The 12,569-nt window shown below is 36.6% G+C and overlaps 1 protein-coding gene across 2 annotated transcripts in view; it reads left to right on the forward strand.

The window, feature by feature from the left end:
* ZFYVE9 (zinc finger, FYVE domain containing 9) overlaps positions 1-12,569 on the forward strand; it is a 237,491-nt gene that overhangs the window by 88,868 nt on the left and 136,054 nt on the right. For both annotated transcript variants that reach the window (XM_006839767.1, XM_006839768.1), the window contains exons 3-4: positions 4,368-4,473; positions 9,083-11,184. In XM_006839767.1, coding sequence (XP_006839830.1) covers positions 4,404-4,473; positions 9,083-11,184 — 2,172 coding nt within the window. In that variant the 5' untranslated portion in view covers positions 4,368-4,403. The remainder of the gene's footprint in view (positions 1-4,367; positions 4,474-9,082; positions 11,185-12,569) is intronic.

A 12,569-nucleotide genomic window follows, 5' to 3' on the forward strand; every position in this document is an offset into this window, starting at 1 on the left:
TTAGAAGCCAGGATGGTGAGACTTTGCCTCTCATGCTTTGGACATATTATCAGAAGGGACCAGTCCCTGGAGAAGGATATCATGCTTGGTCAAGTGGTGAGTTATAGAAAGAGAGGGAGACTCCCAATGAGATGGATTGGCATAGTGGCAACAACATTGGGTTCAAGCGTAGCAGCAATTGTGAGGATTGTGCAGGACCAAGTGGTATTTCGTTCTGTAGTACATAGGGTTGCTATGAGTCAGCACCAATTCGAACGCACTTACCAACACCATCATAAAAGCTGAAAGACCTATATGTCCTTCATATAAATTCATCAGTTTTTACCATTTTGCCTCTCTTGCATACATATGTCTGCCCTTCCTTTCCTTCCTCTGTGTCTGTTTGCCTCTCCCTCTCTTTACACATATACACAGACACTTTATTTTTTTTCTGACTCATTTGACTGTAAGTTGCAAACATAGTAACACTTCTTCCCTAAGTATTTCAGCAGGCATTTCCTACAAAGGCCAGTCTCATACAAAATCAAAGTAATTATTATCATAGTGAAGAAAATGAATATACTGTGTGTCACTCACTGTATAGTTAGTGTTGTTAAGTGCCATTGAGTCTATTCAGACTTGTAATGACTCCTGTGTAGGGTATCCAAGGAGTGGCTGGTAGGTTTGAACTGCCGATCTTGCAGCTCAAACTGACCTTGCAGTCCAGAGCATTATCCTACAGCACCACATCAAAATAATACAATGCAGTCCCCCAGTGTCACTTACAGCTGTGTATGTGTTTATGTGTGTATTTTCTTGATTCAGAATCAAGTCAGTGTTCATGCATGGCATTTGGTTGTTTGATATTTTGTTGTTGTTAAGTGCTGCCAGGTTGGTTCCAACTCATAGCGACTCTGTATAGGGTTTCAGAGGAGTGGCTAGTAGGTTTGAACCACTGACCTTGCAGTTAGCAGTCTAGTGATTTTCCTACAGTGCCACACCAGGGCTTCTTTATCAACTACAGATATCATTCATTAACTTTATGTCATCATAAATGAGAATTTAGCTCAACTACACCTCTCTTAACTCTCCTGTTAAATCAATCATCTAGTCTCATTTAATACAAAATAATCTTGTTTTTCATAACTGAATTTTTGGAGCATTCTGATCAGCTTATCTTATAGAATATCTCATGTTCTAGACTTGTGTAATTGTTTCCTCATGATAAAATTCAAGTCAAATTTTTTTGGCAGGAATATTGAATAGGTGGTGTTCTATACTTCTCACATTGCACCACATTGTTTTTGTTAAGTGCCATCAAGTGGGTTCCAACTCATTGCGACCATGTATAGGGTTTCCGAGGATTGGCTGGTGAGTTTGAACCACCGACTTTAAGGTTCAGTGGCTATTGATGATGCTAAGTTTGATTACTTGATTAAGGTGGTGATGGACATACATTTCTTAGTGTAAATGTACATTTTCTCTTTTACAATTATTAAGTCATCTGTGGTGTGATACACTGAGAAATGAAATATTCTCTTTCTCAATAATCATTTACCTACTTCTTTTAACATCTAATGTTGATGCTTGCTTGAGTCAATAATTACAGTTGGGGTTCAGTATAATTTCTTGACCAGCTTTTCACTTATTCATTCCACAAATATTTATTTAAATAGGTACTGCATCAGATTCTGTGCTGATCACTGGGAATATGTGGTGAATACTGGTAGCTGCCTTTGTGGGACGTTAAGTCTAGTGAGAAAAATTGAGATTAATAAAAAAATCACACTGATGTATGTGTATAAATTGTGATTGATATTATAAAGGAAAAGAATGCAGTACTGTTAATGCCTGTAAGAGGTGACATCATCATTTCTAGGGGTTCAGATATGACTTTTCTGTGAAAGTGATGTTTAAGAGCTGAAAACTTATGAGTTATCTGAGCAAAGAAAGAGAAGGCTAGAAGCAGTTAGGTAAAAGATCCTAAAAGGTAATGAACATGGTACATTCTAGAAATGTGCATTGAAGTGGCATATCAGCATGCTTCATGGTGTCTGCACCTAATAGGGGTTCAATAAATAGTAGTGGAAGGGAGAATGGGACTGAAAATTAGCCCATGTAATCCCTGTTTTCAGATTATCTATCTCAGAATGAAAGGATCAACTCCAAGACACCTAACAATGACAACAATTTAGCATTGTTTATCATTAACTAAAGGAGCTCTGGTAGCGTAGTGGTTACGAATTGGGCTGTGAACCACATGGTCAGCAGTTCAAAACTACCAGCTGTTCCGCGGGAGAAAGATGAGGTGTTCTGCTCCCGTAAAGATTTACAGCCTCGGAAACCCTGTGCAGGGTCGCTATGAGTCAGAACCGACTCCACAGCTCATAACAACAACAACAACATCATTAACTAGGAGTCCTGGTGTGGTGCTGCTGTGGGTTAATGCACTGGACTGCACGGTCAGTTTGAACTGCAAGGTTGGCAGTTCAAGTTCACTAACCATTCATCAGAAATTCAATATAGGGTCACTATGCATTGGAACTGACTCGATGGCACTTAACACACCAACAATCATAAACCAAATTATAAGATTCTGATATTAACGATGTTGTCTGAGTCTTGAATTGATCACAATGCCTTGCTTGTCGTAGATTTACACTGAATATGTTGACTTGATTTTTTTATGTCTATTGAGCATAAAATGCTATTAAATATTGTAAGTGTATATTAAATATGCCAGATTTTGTGTTGTGAGAATAATTTATTTTTAACATTGTTGGTAAGTGCCATTAAGTCAGATCCAACACATAACGACCCTTTATAGGGTTTCCAAGGAGCGCATGGTTTTAACCTCTGACCTTGCAGTTCAAACTGACCTTGCAGTCCAGTACATTATCCCACAGTATCACAATAAATAGTTTAAATGTATAGTCTTCATCAAAATATGTATTTGAAAATTATTTTGATCTATAAATCGTTAGACAAAATGGATAGATTTTTAAAAAGCATTCATAGGTAATATAGTCTATTCGTCTACCTAAACTTTAATTGATTAAAAGAAGCCAAGCAATAAATAAAAAGCCATGAAATTAGTACTCCTAGGGGAAATGCTTGAATAAATCAGTTAAATTTTGTCAACATTTTTTTGTGCTTATACAATGAAATAAATTATATTGATACTTTTATATGCCTCAGCAAAGAAGAAACACTACGTTTATAAGTAAAAGAAAATTCAACATTTTCTATATTTGACTTAAAACTGTAAAGCAGAATATTGTATTTTTTATTTTTCCTTGTCTTTGTTTTCTTTACTCAGACTTTTTTGATAATTATAATCAGGCCTCCCCTCACATCTGCCTCCAGATATACCAATAAAAACCAAGAATAATTTTCAGTCTGACAAGAAAATTTTTAGAAATTATGGAGGAGATAGATAAACATAGGAATCATAATGGCAAAGAAATGAGATAATAGGTATAATTTATTTAACACCTACTGTATATGAGTCGATAACAGTAGCACCATACGATAAGCACTGAACTGTGAACCACAAGGTTCAAGGTTCGAGCCTGCCAGCCACTCTTTGGGAGAAAAATGAGGAACGATCCCACGAAGACTTAAATGGGAACCTTATATAGGGTCGCTATGAGTCGGAATGGACTTGACAGATTTAGCAACAATATATATGAGTTGAGAGTCCTGGCGTGGTCCTGTAAGATAAACATTGGACTACTATCCACAAGGTCAGCAGTTCAGACTCACCAGAAGCTCCTTGGAAACTCTATACAGGGTTGTTGTGAGTCAGAACTGACTCTGCTGTACTTAATAACGACAACATTTGCTTTTGGCATTTCTGTTAAAGGAGTTGATACACCTAATGCATAAACCCAGAGAATGCCCAGAGACATTAACACTAAGGAAGAATTAGAAATAGTACTTGGAAAGCAGAGATTTAAAAAGAAGAATGGATTTAGAGTCATTTCATTGTTTACAATTTGAAACTACTATGTAAAGATTATTTCTCACCCCCATGTTTGAATTTTCCTATCATTTCACATTTGAAAAAAAATTCAGGATGGTTTCTTTTCTAATAAAAATGTAACTTTATTCCAAAGTTATTCCTCTCCCTGCATCTGAAATTGGTCTTTTGAAACATGTCTTATTGAAATTATCATCAATTCTGTCTTCTAAGTTTCATTAAATTTTGATGATTATCAGTTTACAGGTTTCTAGACTTTATTAGTTTAAAAATCTTACAGTATATCTAGTGGGAATATAGGTTTTACTTATGTTATGGACAGATTGTCGAGATTTTATTTGTGTATACTTGAGATTTACATGGATATTTTAATAATTGAAAGTTTAATACAAATTTATCTACTTAGGTTTAAACAAGTCTCTTGAGTATTGTTTCCTCACCGATGGAGAATTACTTCCAAGAAGAAGCTTACAACCTGGACAGGGTGTTAGATGAATTTGAACAAAACGAAGGTGAGAATTTGCATTGGTGAGTCTGTTTGCATGTATTAGAGTTATGTAGATTAGGTATTAAGAGCACAGGTGTTGTATAACCCTGCCTGTATTCTAATCTTGCCATTAACTAGCAAGGTAGCTTTATAGAAGTTGTTTAACATCCCTTATAACGATTCTCATCTGTAAAATAGAGATAATAAAATCTGTCTTCCTGGAATAGTTTTAAAGATTAAAGTAAATGGTTCAGCCAAGTATCTGGTACATAGTGCTAAAAAAAGTTCTTCCTGTGAATATTATTAAGTCATTGGATTTGATTTTGTTTTTTTTAATATCCCCACATCTAGTCAAGAAAAAACTATCGAATGTATGTTTACATTTCCTTAAGTAGGAAAAATACTTTGTTTCATGTTGATTACCCAGTAAAGATACATTTTAAACTTAATTTTTAAAGGTTTATATTTTCAAGTGACCACTAGAAAGATTTACATTTTCAAGTAAATACCACTAGGAGTCCTGGTGTGGTGCTCTAGGAATAGCACTGGACCTTAAGATAGGTTTGAACCACAATGTTGGCAATTTAAACTCACCAGCCACTCCTCAGAAACCCTATACAGTGTGACTATGAGCAAGAAACCGACTCTACAGCACTTAACAACAACTAGAATAGTTAATTAAATTATACATCTTCCAGGCTCAGTCTAAAAATGTCATTTTATTTAAGAAAGCCTTTTCCCTAAAATCCCATTCTCAGTTTGATTTGAATTTAAGATTCAGTCACATTTAAGTCTTTCTTTATCTCACCACATTTTCCTTGATCTAACAGTAAATGGCATATGTGACATGTTTATAAAGTGATATATTTCTGTCTAAAATCCCTAAGTTCAGTAATGGTCTCCATACCTCCACTATATCCATTAATTCAGATAGTTCTTTAATAGCCATTGGGAAGAGAGATTAGTTTTTATTTTCTCAGTGTTAGTCTACAATAGAACAAATAGAATGTGGGATCATGGAGGTAAGGAGAGAAAATCGAGAGGAAGGATTCCTGGAATGGCCTGCTTTACTCTTATTTTACCATTGATGACTCAAACTCATTCTCGATTGTGAAATCTAATCATTTGGGATTTTATTTTTGTTACTTTTCAACCCATTGCAGCTGCCACTGTGTCTGTAGTAACTAAGTGGTCATTTGTTTTAACTAATTTTGAAATCTTAATATTGTTGTACTAAAACTACAACACCTAGCCTGGTAGTTTTGAAAGCATGCTTTAAATAAAGTGCTTTCTTATTTTGTGTTACTTTATGTTCTTCTTTAAGTTAAAATATACCACAGATTGTGATGATATTATTGTTGTTGTTGTCAAGTGCTGTTGAGTAGGTTCCAACCCATAGCGACCTGCACCTGAGGAGCATCTGGTGAACTTGAACTGCTGACCTTGTGGTTCAAATGACTTTGCAGTCTAGCACATTAACCCACAACGCCACACATCTTCCAGGCTCAGTCTAAAAATGTTACTAGGTAGTAAATGGTTGAGTAATAAAAATTTTAATGAATAATCATTCCTGTTAGAATATTAGTAAATTGAATATTAACCTTGTAAGAAGCAGCATCTCCTTTTATACCTCCAATAACTACATACACTTAACCACATGTTCTTAATGGAAGTGCATATTACTGAATTCAGCTCTTCCCTGGTACAAATTTGTTAAGCTGAGGATTTAACACTCAGAGGACACTAAGCCCATTCTCTACAATATCTGATGTTTTTAGGACCTTTACTTATCTAGCCTTTCTAGGTTTTTTTCACTACTTTCTTTTTGTTTTTTTAATGTTCTTTTTTGTGTATGTGTGGACTGAATGATCGTTTACATGGAAGAACGTTGGCTTTACACCATCATTTCATTGCAACGATTACAATCTTCTCCATGAATCATCATTCAACAATATTTGCTTCCATTCCCTCTGTTTTTCTTTTTGGGGGGGAGTAGGGGTGGGGAGATGTACACAAAAACACTCAAGAATATGTAATAATTTAAACAATCAAAGGGCACATTCTGCAAACCTGCCTCCTAGCTGCCAGCACTCAGTCCCTCTCTTTCCATGAGTCTACTTTCATACAATAATTTTTTTTTTCTCAACTCAAACTGATTTATTTATTGCTGTTCCAGATTACTATGTTTCGGGCTGTGTACCTGCTTTTGAATACCCACTTTTCCAAACTTACGTAAGCCAAGTTCAGGTTCTCCTTGAATTTGAGGTTGCTATCCCCAAAAAAATGGATTGACATAGTGGCAGCATTGATGGGCTCAAACTTAGCAACAATCATGAAGATGGTGCAGACCCAGGCAGTGTTTCGTTCTGTTATGCATATAAATTGGAACTGACTCAGTTGAACATAACAGCAACAACCAACACTTCAGCCTGGAAAATAATCTGTCTTTACTGGATTTGTTTTCTGCTTCTACATAATAGTTTTCAAATACTCATGCATTTCTGTACTTCTGATTAGAGATTTAGACTTCCCAGTGTGCCACTATTAGGATCAGCACTGGACTTGGGCCACATACTTGGCAGTTCAAACACACAAACTGTTCCTTGGAAACCCTATACAGGGTCATTATGAGTCAGAACCGACTCAAAAGCACTTAACGACAACAATTAGAGTTTCATGTGTGTTTTATCTATACCTTATTCTCCCAACTAGATTATGTACTACTTGGAAATCAGAGCTCTCCTTTAATCTTCATTTTGCTTAAGACTAGTGCTTTTACTATAGTAATTACTCAATTACCATATTTTATTGTGTACTGCCGTAGGATAAGCACTTGACTGCAAGGTGGTTTTGAAACGCAAGGGTGGCAGTTCAAACTCACCATCTGCTCCTTGGAAACCTTATTTTTTGTTGTTAAGTACCGTGGAGTTGGTTCCGACTCATACTGACCCTGCACAGGGTTTCCGAGGCGGTAAATCTTTATGGGAGCAGAAGCCTCATCTTTCTCCCGCAAAATAGCTTATAGTTTTGAACTGCAGCCTGATTAATAACCACTGTGCTATCAGAGTTCCTTTACAGGGTTGGTATGGACTAAAACCAATTTGATGGCACTTAACAACAATAAAAAAAGGAAGACCACCAGTGAGATGGATTGGCCAAGTAGCAGCATCAATGGGCTCAAGTGCGGCAACAATAGTGAGGTTGGCCCAGGATCGGGAAGTGCTTCATTCTGCTGTGCATAACATTGCTATGAGTTGGCACCGACTCGATGGCACCTAACAACAACAACAACAACAACACTACATATAGGCACTATGTGAAGTGAGCACTTTACATTTATGGTGAATAAATGGTTTCTGTCTACAGCTTAAGTGTGTGAAAGATGCAAGTAAACACACCATTGCATTGTTGGTGGTGGTGTTAAGTGCCTTCCAGTCGGTTCCAACTCGACCCTATTAGTTGTTGTCAATTGTCCTTGGTTTGACTCATAGAGAAACCTGTATAGGGTGTCTGTCTGAAGTTGTAAATCTTTGAGCCTCATTTTTTACCCCTGGAAAGGCTGTTGGACTTGAACCATTGCATTACAGTGTAGTAAATACTTTAATAAGGATATGAGCAAGTTGCTATGGTAGCATTGAAAACAAATTTGCTACTGATTGACAAACCATTCTTGGGTTCAGCAGCATGGTTGTCAGAATTACCATAGGAAGAAAGGTTAGAAAGTAATTAAGCGTACACAATAGTACTATAACTTGGGAAAATAACTTAGCTGTCATAATTATGATCTGTTAAAAAGTAAGCATTTTATATGATATACTTATTGGTGAATATAAGTAGGTTGATTTAATAAGATAAATTAATCCTTTATTTTCAGATGTTCTCATGGTATAAATCTGAAACTAATTAATAGATTATGAACAGAATTTCATAAAATATAGACAGTTTTTCTTTTTACCTGTTACTGACAAATTTCAAATATGTATATGAAGTAAACACAATATAATAAATCCCAGTGCACCCATCACTCAGCTTCAACAGTGGTTGACACTGCCAGTTTTCTCTATTTGCTCTCCTTCAGTGTTACAAATTTTTTTACAAATTTCTTGGTACATACATTAAGATGCACAGATATTAGTTGTATCATTTTAATAAATCACTGTATTCATGTAATCCACACCTAATCATGATGTTGATTATAGAGCATTTTGTCTCCATAGACAATTCCCTCATTTTCCTTCCCACTTAACTACTGCCTCCTCTTCAACTGTTCTTAGATTCGTCCTTGCCCCACCTTGCACCTTGGGCAATCTGAGGATGCCATCTCCATAACTCAGGCCCTGGACTGTCTGTGACAGTTTAATTATGTTACTAGATTAAGGTCGAATTCTTTTGTTTGGACTATTTTATGATAATTGATCTTTTGCAATCTAAAGTTATATAATTTGAGGGAATAATCTTAAAGATATTTTCTTCTGTGTAAGTTCAGGACCATTTTCTAGCCCAAAATGATAAAACTTCATATCTAGAACTATTTTATTTTCAGAGTGTAGTTGGAAATACAGTTTATTAACTTAGTCCTAATAGTTTTTTCAGTGTTACCAACAAATTTATTGTGATTATTATTTTTTTTTCAGATGAAACAGTTTCTCCTACTTTATTGGATACAAAGTGGAATAAGATTCTAGATCCCGCTTCTCACCGACTGTCATTTAACTCTACACTGGCCAGTGTGAATGAACCTGCAGTTTCTAATGAGTCACAACCACAACTGAAAGTCTTCTCCTTGGCGCATTCAACCCCTCTGACCACTGAGGGAGAGGACCATTGTGCTAATGGACAGGACGGTAGTCTAAATTCAGAGATTGCCACAATGTGGATTGATGAAAATGCTATTGCAGAAGACAAACTAATTAAGAAAAACTGTAATCGAGATGATCAATGCAGTGCTACTGAAGGGGGAGAAAAGAAATGTGGAAGCCTAGCTCGTCTGCCAGATGAGAAGAATGTTCTTGTTGTAGCCGTCATGCACAACTGTGATAAAAGGACATTACAAAGTGATTTGCAGGATTGTAACAATTATAACAATCAATCCCTCATGGATGCTTTTAGCTGTTCACTGGATAATGGAAGCAGACAAACTGATCAATTTAGTTTTAGTATAAATGGGTCCACTGAAAAAGATGTAAACTCAGAGAAACAAATGGACCCATTGACTATACCAAATGTAGAAGGAAATTCTGTTAAACATCTATGTACTACTTCATCTGATAGTCTAGCCAGTGTCTGTTCTTCTTCACAATTAAAGAATAATGAAAATATAACTAGAGACTCCTCCATGTCTATTACAAGTTTAGCAATTGATTCAGTGATCTCATCACAAGGAATAGATGAAAGTCCTACTGTTAAAACACAAGAGAATTACATACCAGACGAGGTTCTCACTGGCAAAACCAGCTCTGCTAGGACAGATCTAGATAGTTCAAACTCCTTTTCCCACTTGAGTGAGGAGATTTTGATGAAAAAAGAGTTAACAGAGGAGAGAACAGCAGAAGACTCCCTCCAGTCTGGTTTACCTATGCTTCTCAATCCAGACGTGACTAATGGATCTGGAAGGGGTGATGACTGTGAACAGTTTTCAGAATGCCTGGTGCCCAGTGAAGTCAGGGTTGATGAACATGAAAGTTGTGAACATGAAGACATTCTTGGCACTACTGAATTTCTTAATATGACAGAGCATTTCTCAGAATCTCAGGAGATGACTAATTGGAAGTTGACTAAACTAAATAAGATGAATAACAGCCAGTTAAATGAAGAAAATGAGAAGTTTCTACCAGTGAGTCAACCTGAGGACACTTGTGATAATGGAGGAGGCTGTGATGGAATGGCTGAAGCAGGCCTGGATTTAAAAGGAACTTGCCTGAATGAAAGTGAGGGATGTGATTTCTCCACTGTTATGGATACACCAGCAGCAAATTCTTTATCTAACAGTTTTGATTCCTGTGGAATGCAGAGCCCAGTTGCTGCTTTTGTTCCAAAGACTTTACCCTCCAAAGAAGATTCAGTAACAGAAGAAAAGGAAATAGAGGAGAGCAAGTTGGAATGTTACTCAAATATATATGAACAGAGAGGAAATGAAGTCACCGAAGGGAGTGGACTACTTTTAAACAGCACTGGTGACCTGATGAAGAAAAATTACTTACATAATTTCTGTAGTCAAGTTCCATCAATGCTTGGGCAATCTTCCCCCAAGATAGTAGCAAACCTGCAATCTATCAGTGTTCCTTTTGGTGGTGCAAGACCCAAGCAACCTTCTAATCTTAAACTTCAAATTCCAAAGCCATTATCAGACCATTTACAAAATGATCTTCCTGCAAACAATGGAAATAATATTAAAAACAAAAATGAGATTCTTGCGAAAGCAAAATTAGGGGAAAACTCAGCAACCAACGTATGCAATGCCTCTTTGGGAAACATCTCTATTACTGATACCAATGGGGAACATTTAGAAAGTTATGAGGCTGGAATCTCCAATAGACCGTGCCTTGCATTAGCTCCAGATAGCCCAGATAATGATCTCAGAGCTGGCCAGTTTGGAATTTCTGCTAGAAAGCCATTTACCACTCTGGGTGAGGTGGCTCCAGTATGGGTACCGGATTCTCAGGCTCCAAATTGCATGAAATGTGAAGCCAGGTTTACATTCACCAAAAGGAGGCATCATTGCAGAGCATGTGGGAAGGTAAGTTGTGTATACCAGCTTAGAAACCTGGCATGTCCCTTATGTACTATTACTCAGAAATGAATAAAGAAAATATAAGGTGAACGAACATACATCTAGTTGAGATGGCATTTTGAGCAGTGTTTGAAAACTCTATGAAGTACATTTCTACTCTTGATAGCAACTGTTCTTTGGGTCAGTAAATTTCTAAATTAAAAGATAGACTTGCTGATTCTTAGATAGTGCTCATTGTTGTTGTTACCAAGACATCAGCTGAATCGGTTTTCATGATGAAATAAGAATTGAAAGAAATGCTAACTTTGTGGTTTCTGTATCGATAGCTACTTGGTTAATGGAATCGTTTTAAATAAGGAAGCTATTCTTCCTTTGGTGTAGGAAATATGAATATTTGTGATTGACTTCTAATTTTTTTAGTTAAGAAATTGAATAATAGACTTAGAATCTGTCTCAGTTTTCTTTCTGTAGAATTTTTGCCATTGTACTAGGAATTCTGAAACTTGTTTATATATACATACATATATATACATGTGTGAGGAGCTCTGGTAGCGTAGTAGTTACGAATTGGGCTCTGAACCTCAAGGTCAGCAGTTTGAAACTACCAGCTGTTCCGTGGGAGAAAGATGAGGCTTTTTGCTTCGTAAAGATTTACAGCCTTGGAAACCCTGTAGCAGGGTCGCTATGAGTTGGAACCAACTCCACGGCATATAACAACAACAGTAACTTAGACAAAAGTAACATTTATTTTACAAACAAGAAGCCTGAAGATAGAGACTCAGTTGTGTCTGGTTACAGAGTAAGGAGCACTGAAGTTCTCTAGGTTTTCCCCTAAAGATCTCAAGACAGATATGACTCATCTTTAACCATCAAGTCCAACTTGACAACTTTCCAAACACAAAGAAACTGGTTGAGGGCAAATGAACCTAGGACAAAATCCCCCCAAACAACTTGCAATTTACTGGCCAGTTGTAGCCATAAATCCAATCTTTTGACCAATTTCTGACAAAGAGGTACAGGATTGCCATGATTGGCCAAGATCCCCTGGGGCAGAGCACATAGTTGCCGGAGCAAAAGTAAGATTCTGTTAACAAGGACAAGGAGAAAAATGGTTTTTGGTGGACAATTGTCAGTACAAGGGAGATTAAAAAAGTTTGTGGAAAAAGTCCGTTCTCTTTCAGTTTCATTTTGCCATGAACTTTTTAAAGCCACCTCATGCTATAAGGTTTATACACAAAAGAGCCAAATGATGGTCAGCAGAAAGAAGTTACAGATTACACTGGACTGTTGGCCTCTGGTTTTTAAAGCTTGAAGAAAATAATATGTATATTTCCTAAGTATTTTGCAATCTTGCTGTTGTTAGTTAAAGGAGACCTATGTATGATCAGTAG

Source organism: Chrysochloris asiatica, unplaced genomic scaffold (genome assembly GCF_000296735.1).
Source record: "Chrysochloris asiatica unplaced genomic scaffold, ChrAsi1.0 scaffold00026, whole genome shotgun sequence".
In the NCBI taxonomy this organism is placed as follows: domain Eukaryota; kingdom Metazoa; phylum Chordata; class Mammalia; order Afrosoricida; family Chrysochloridae; genus Chrysochloris; species Chrysochloris asiatica.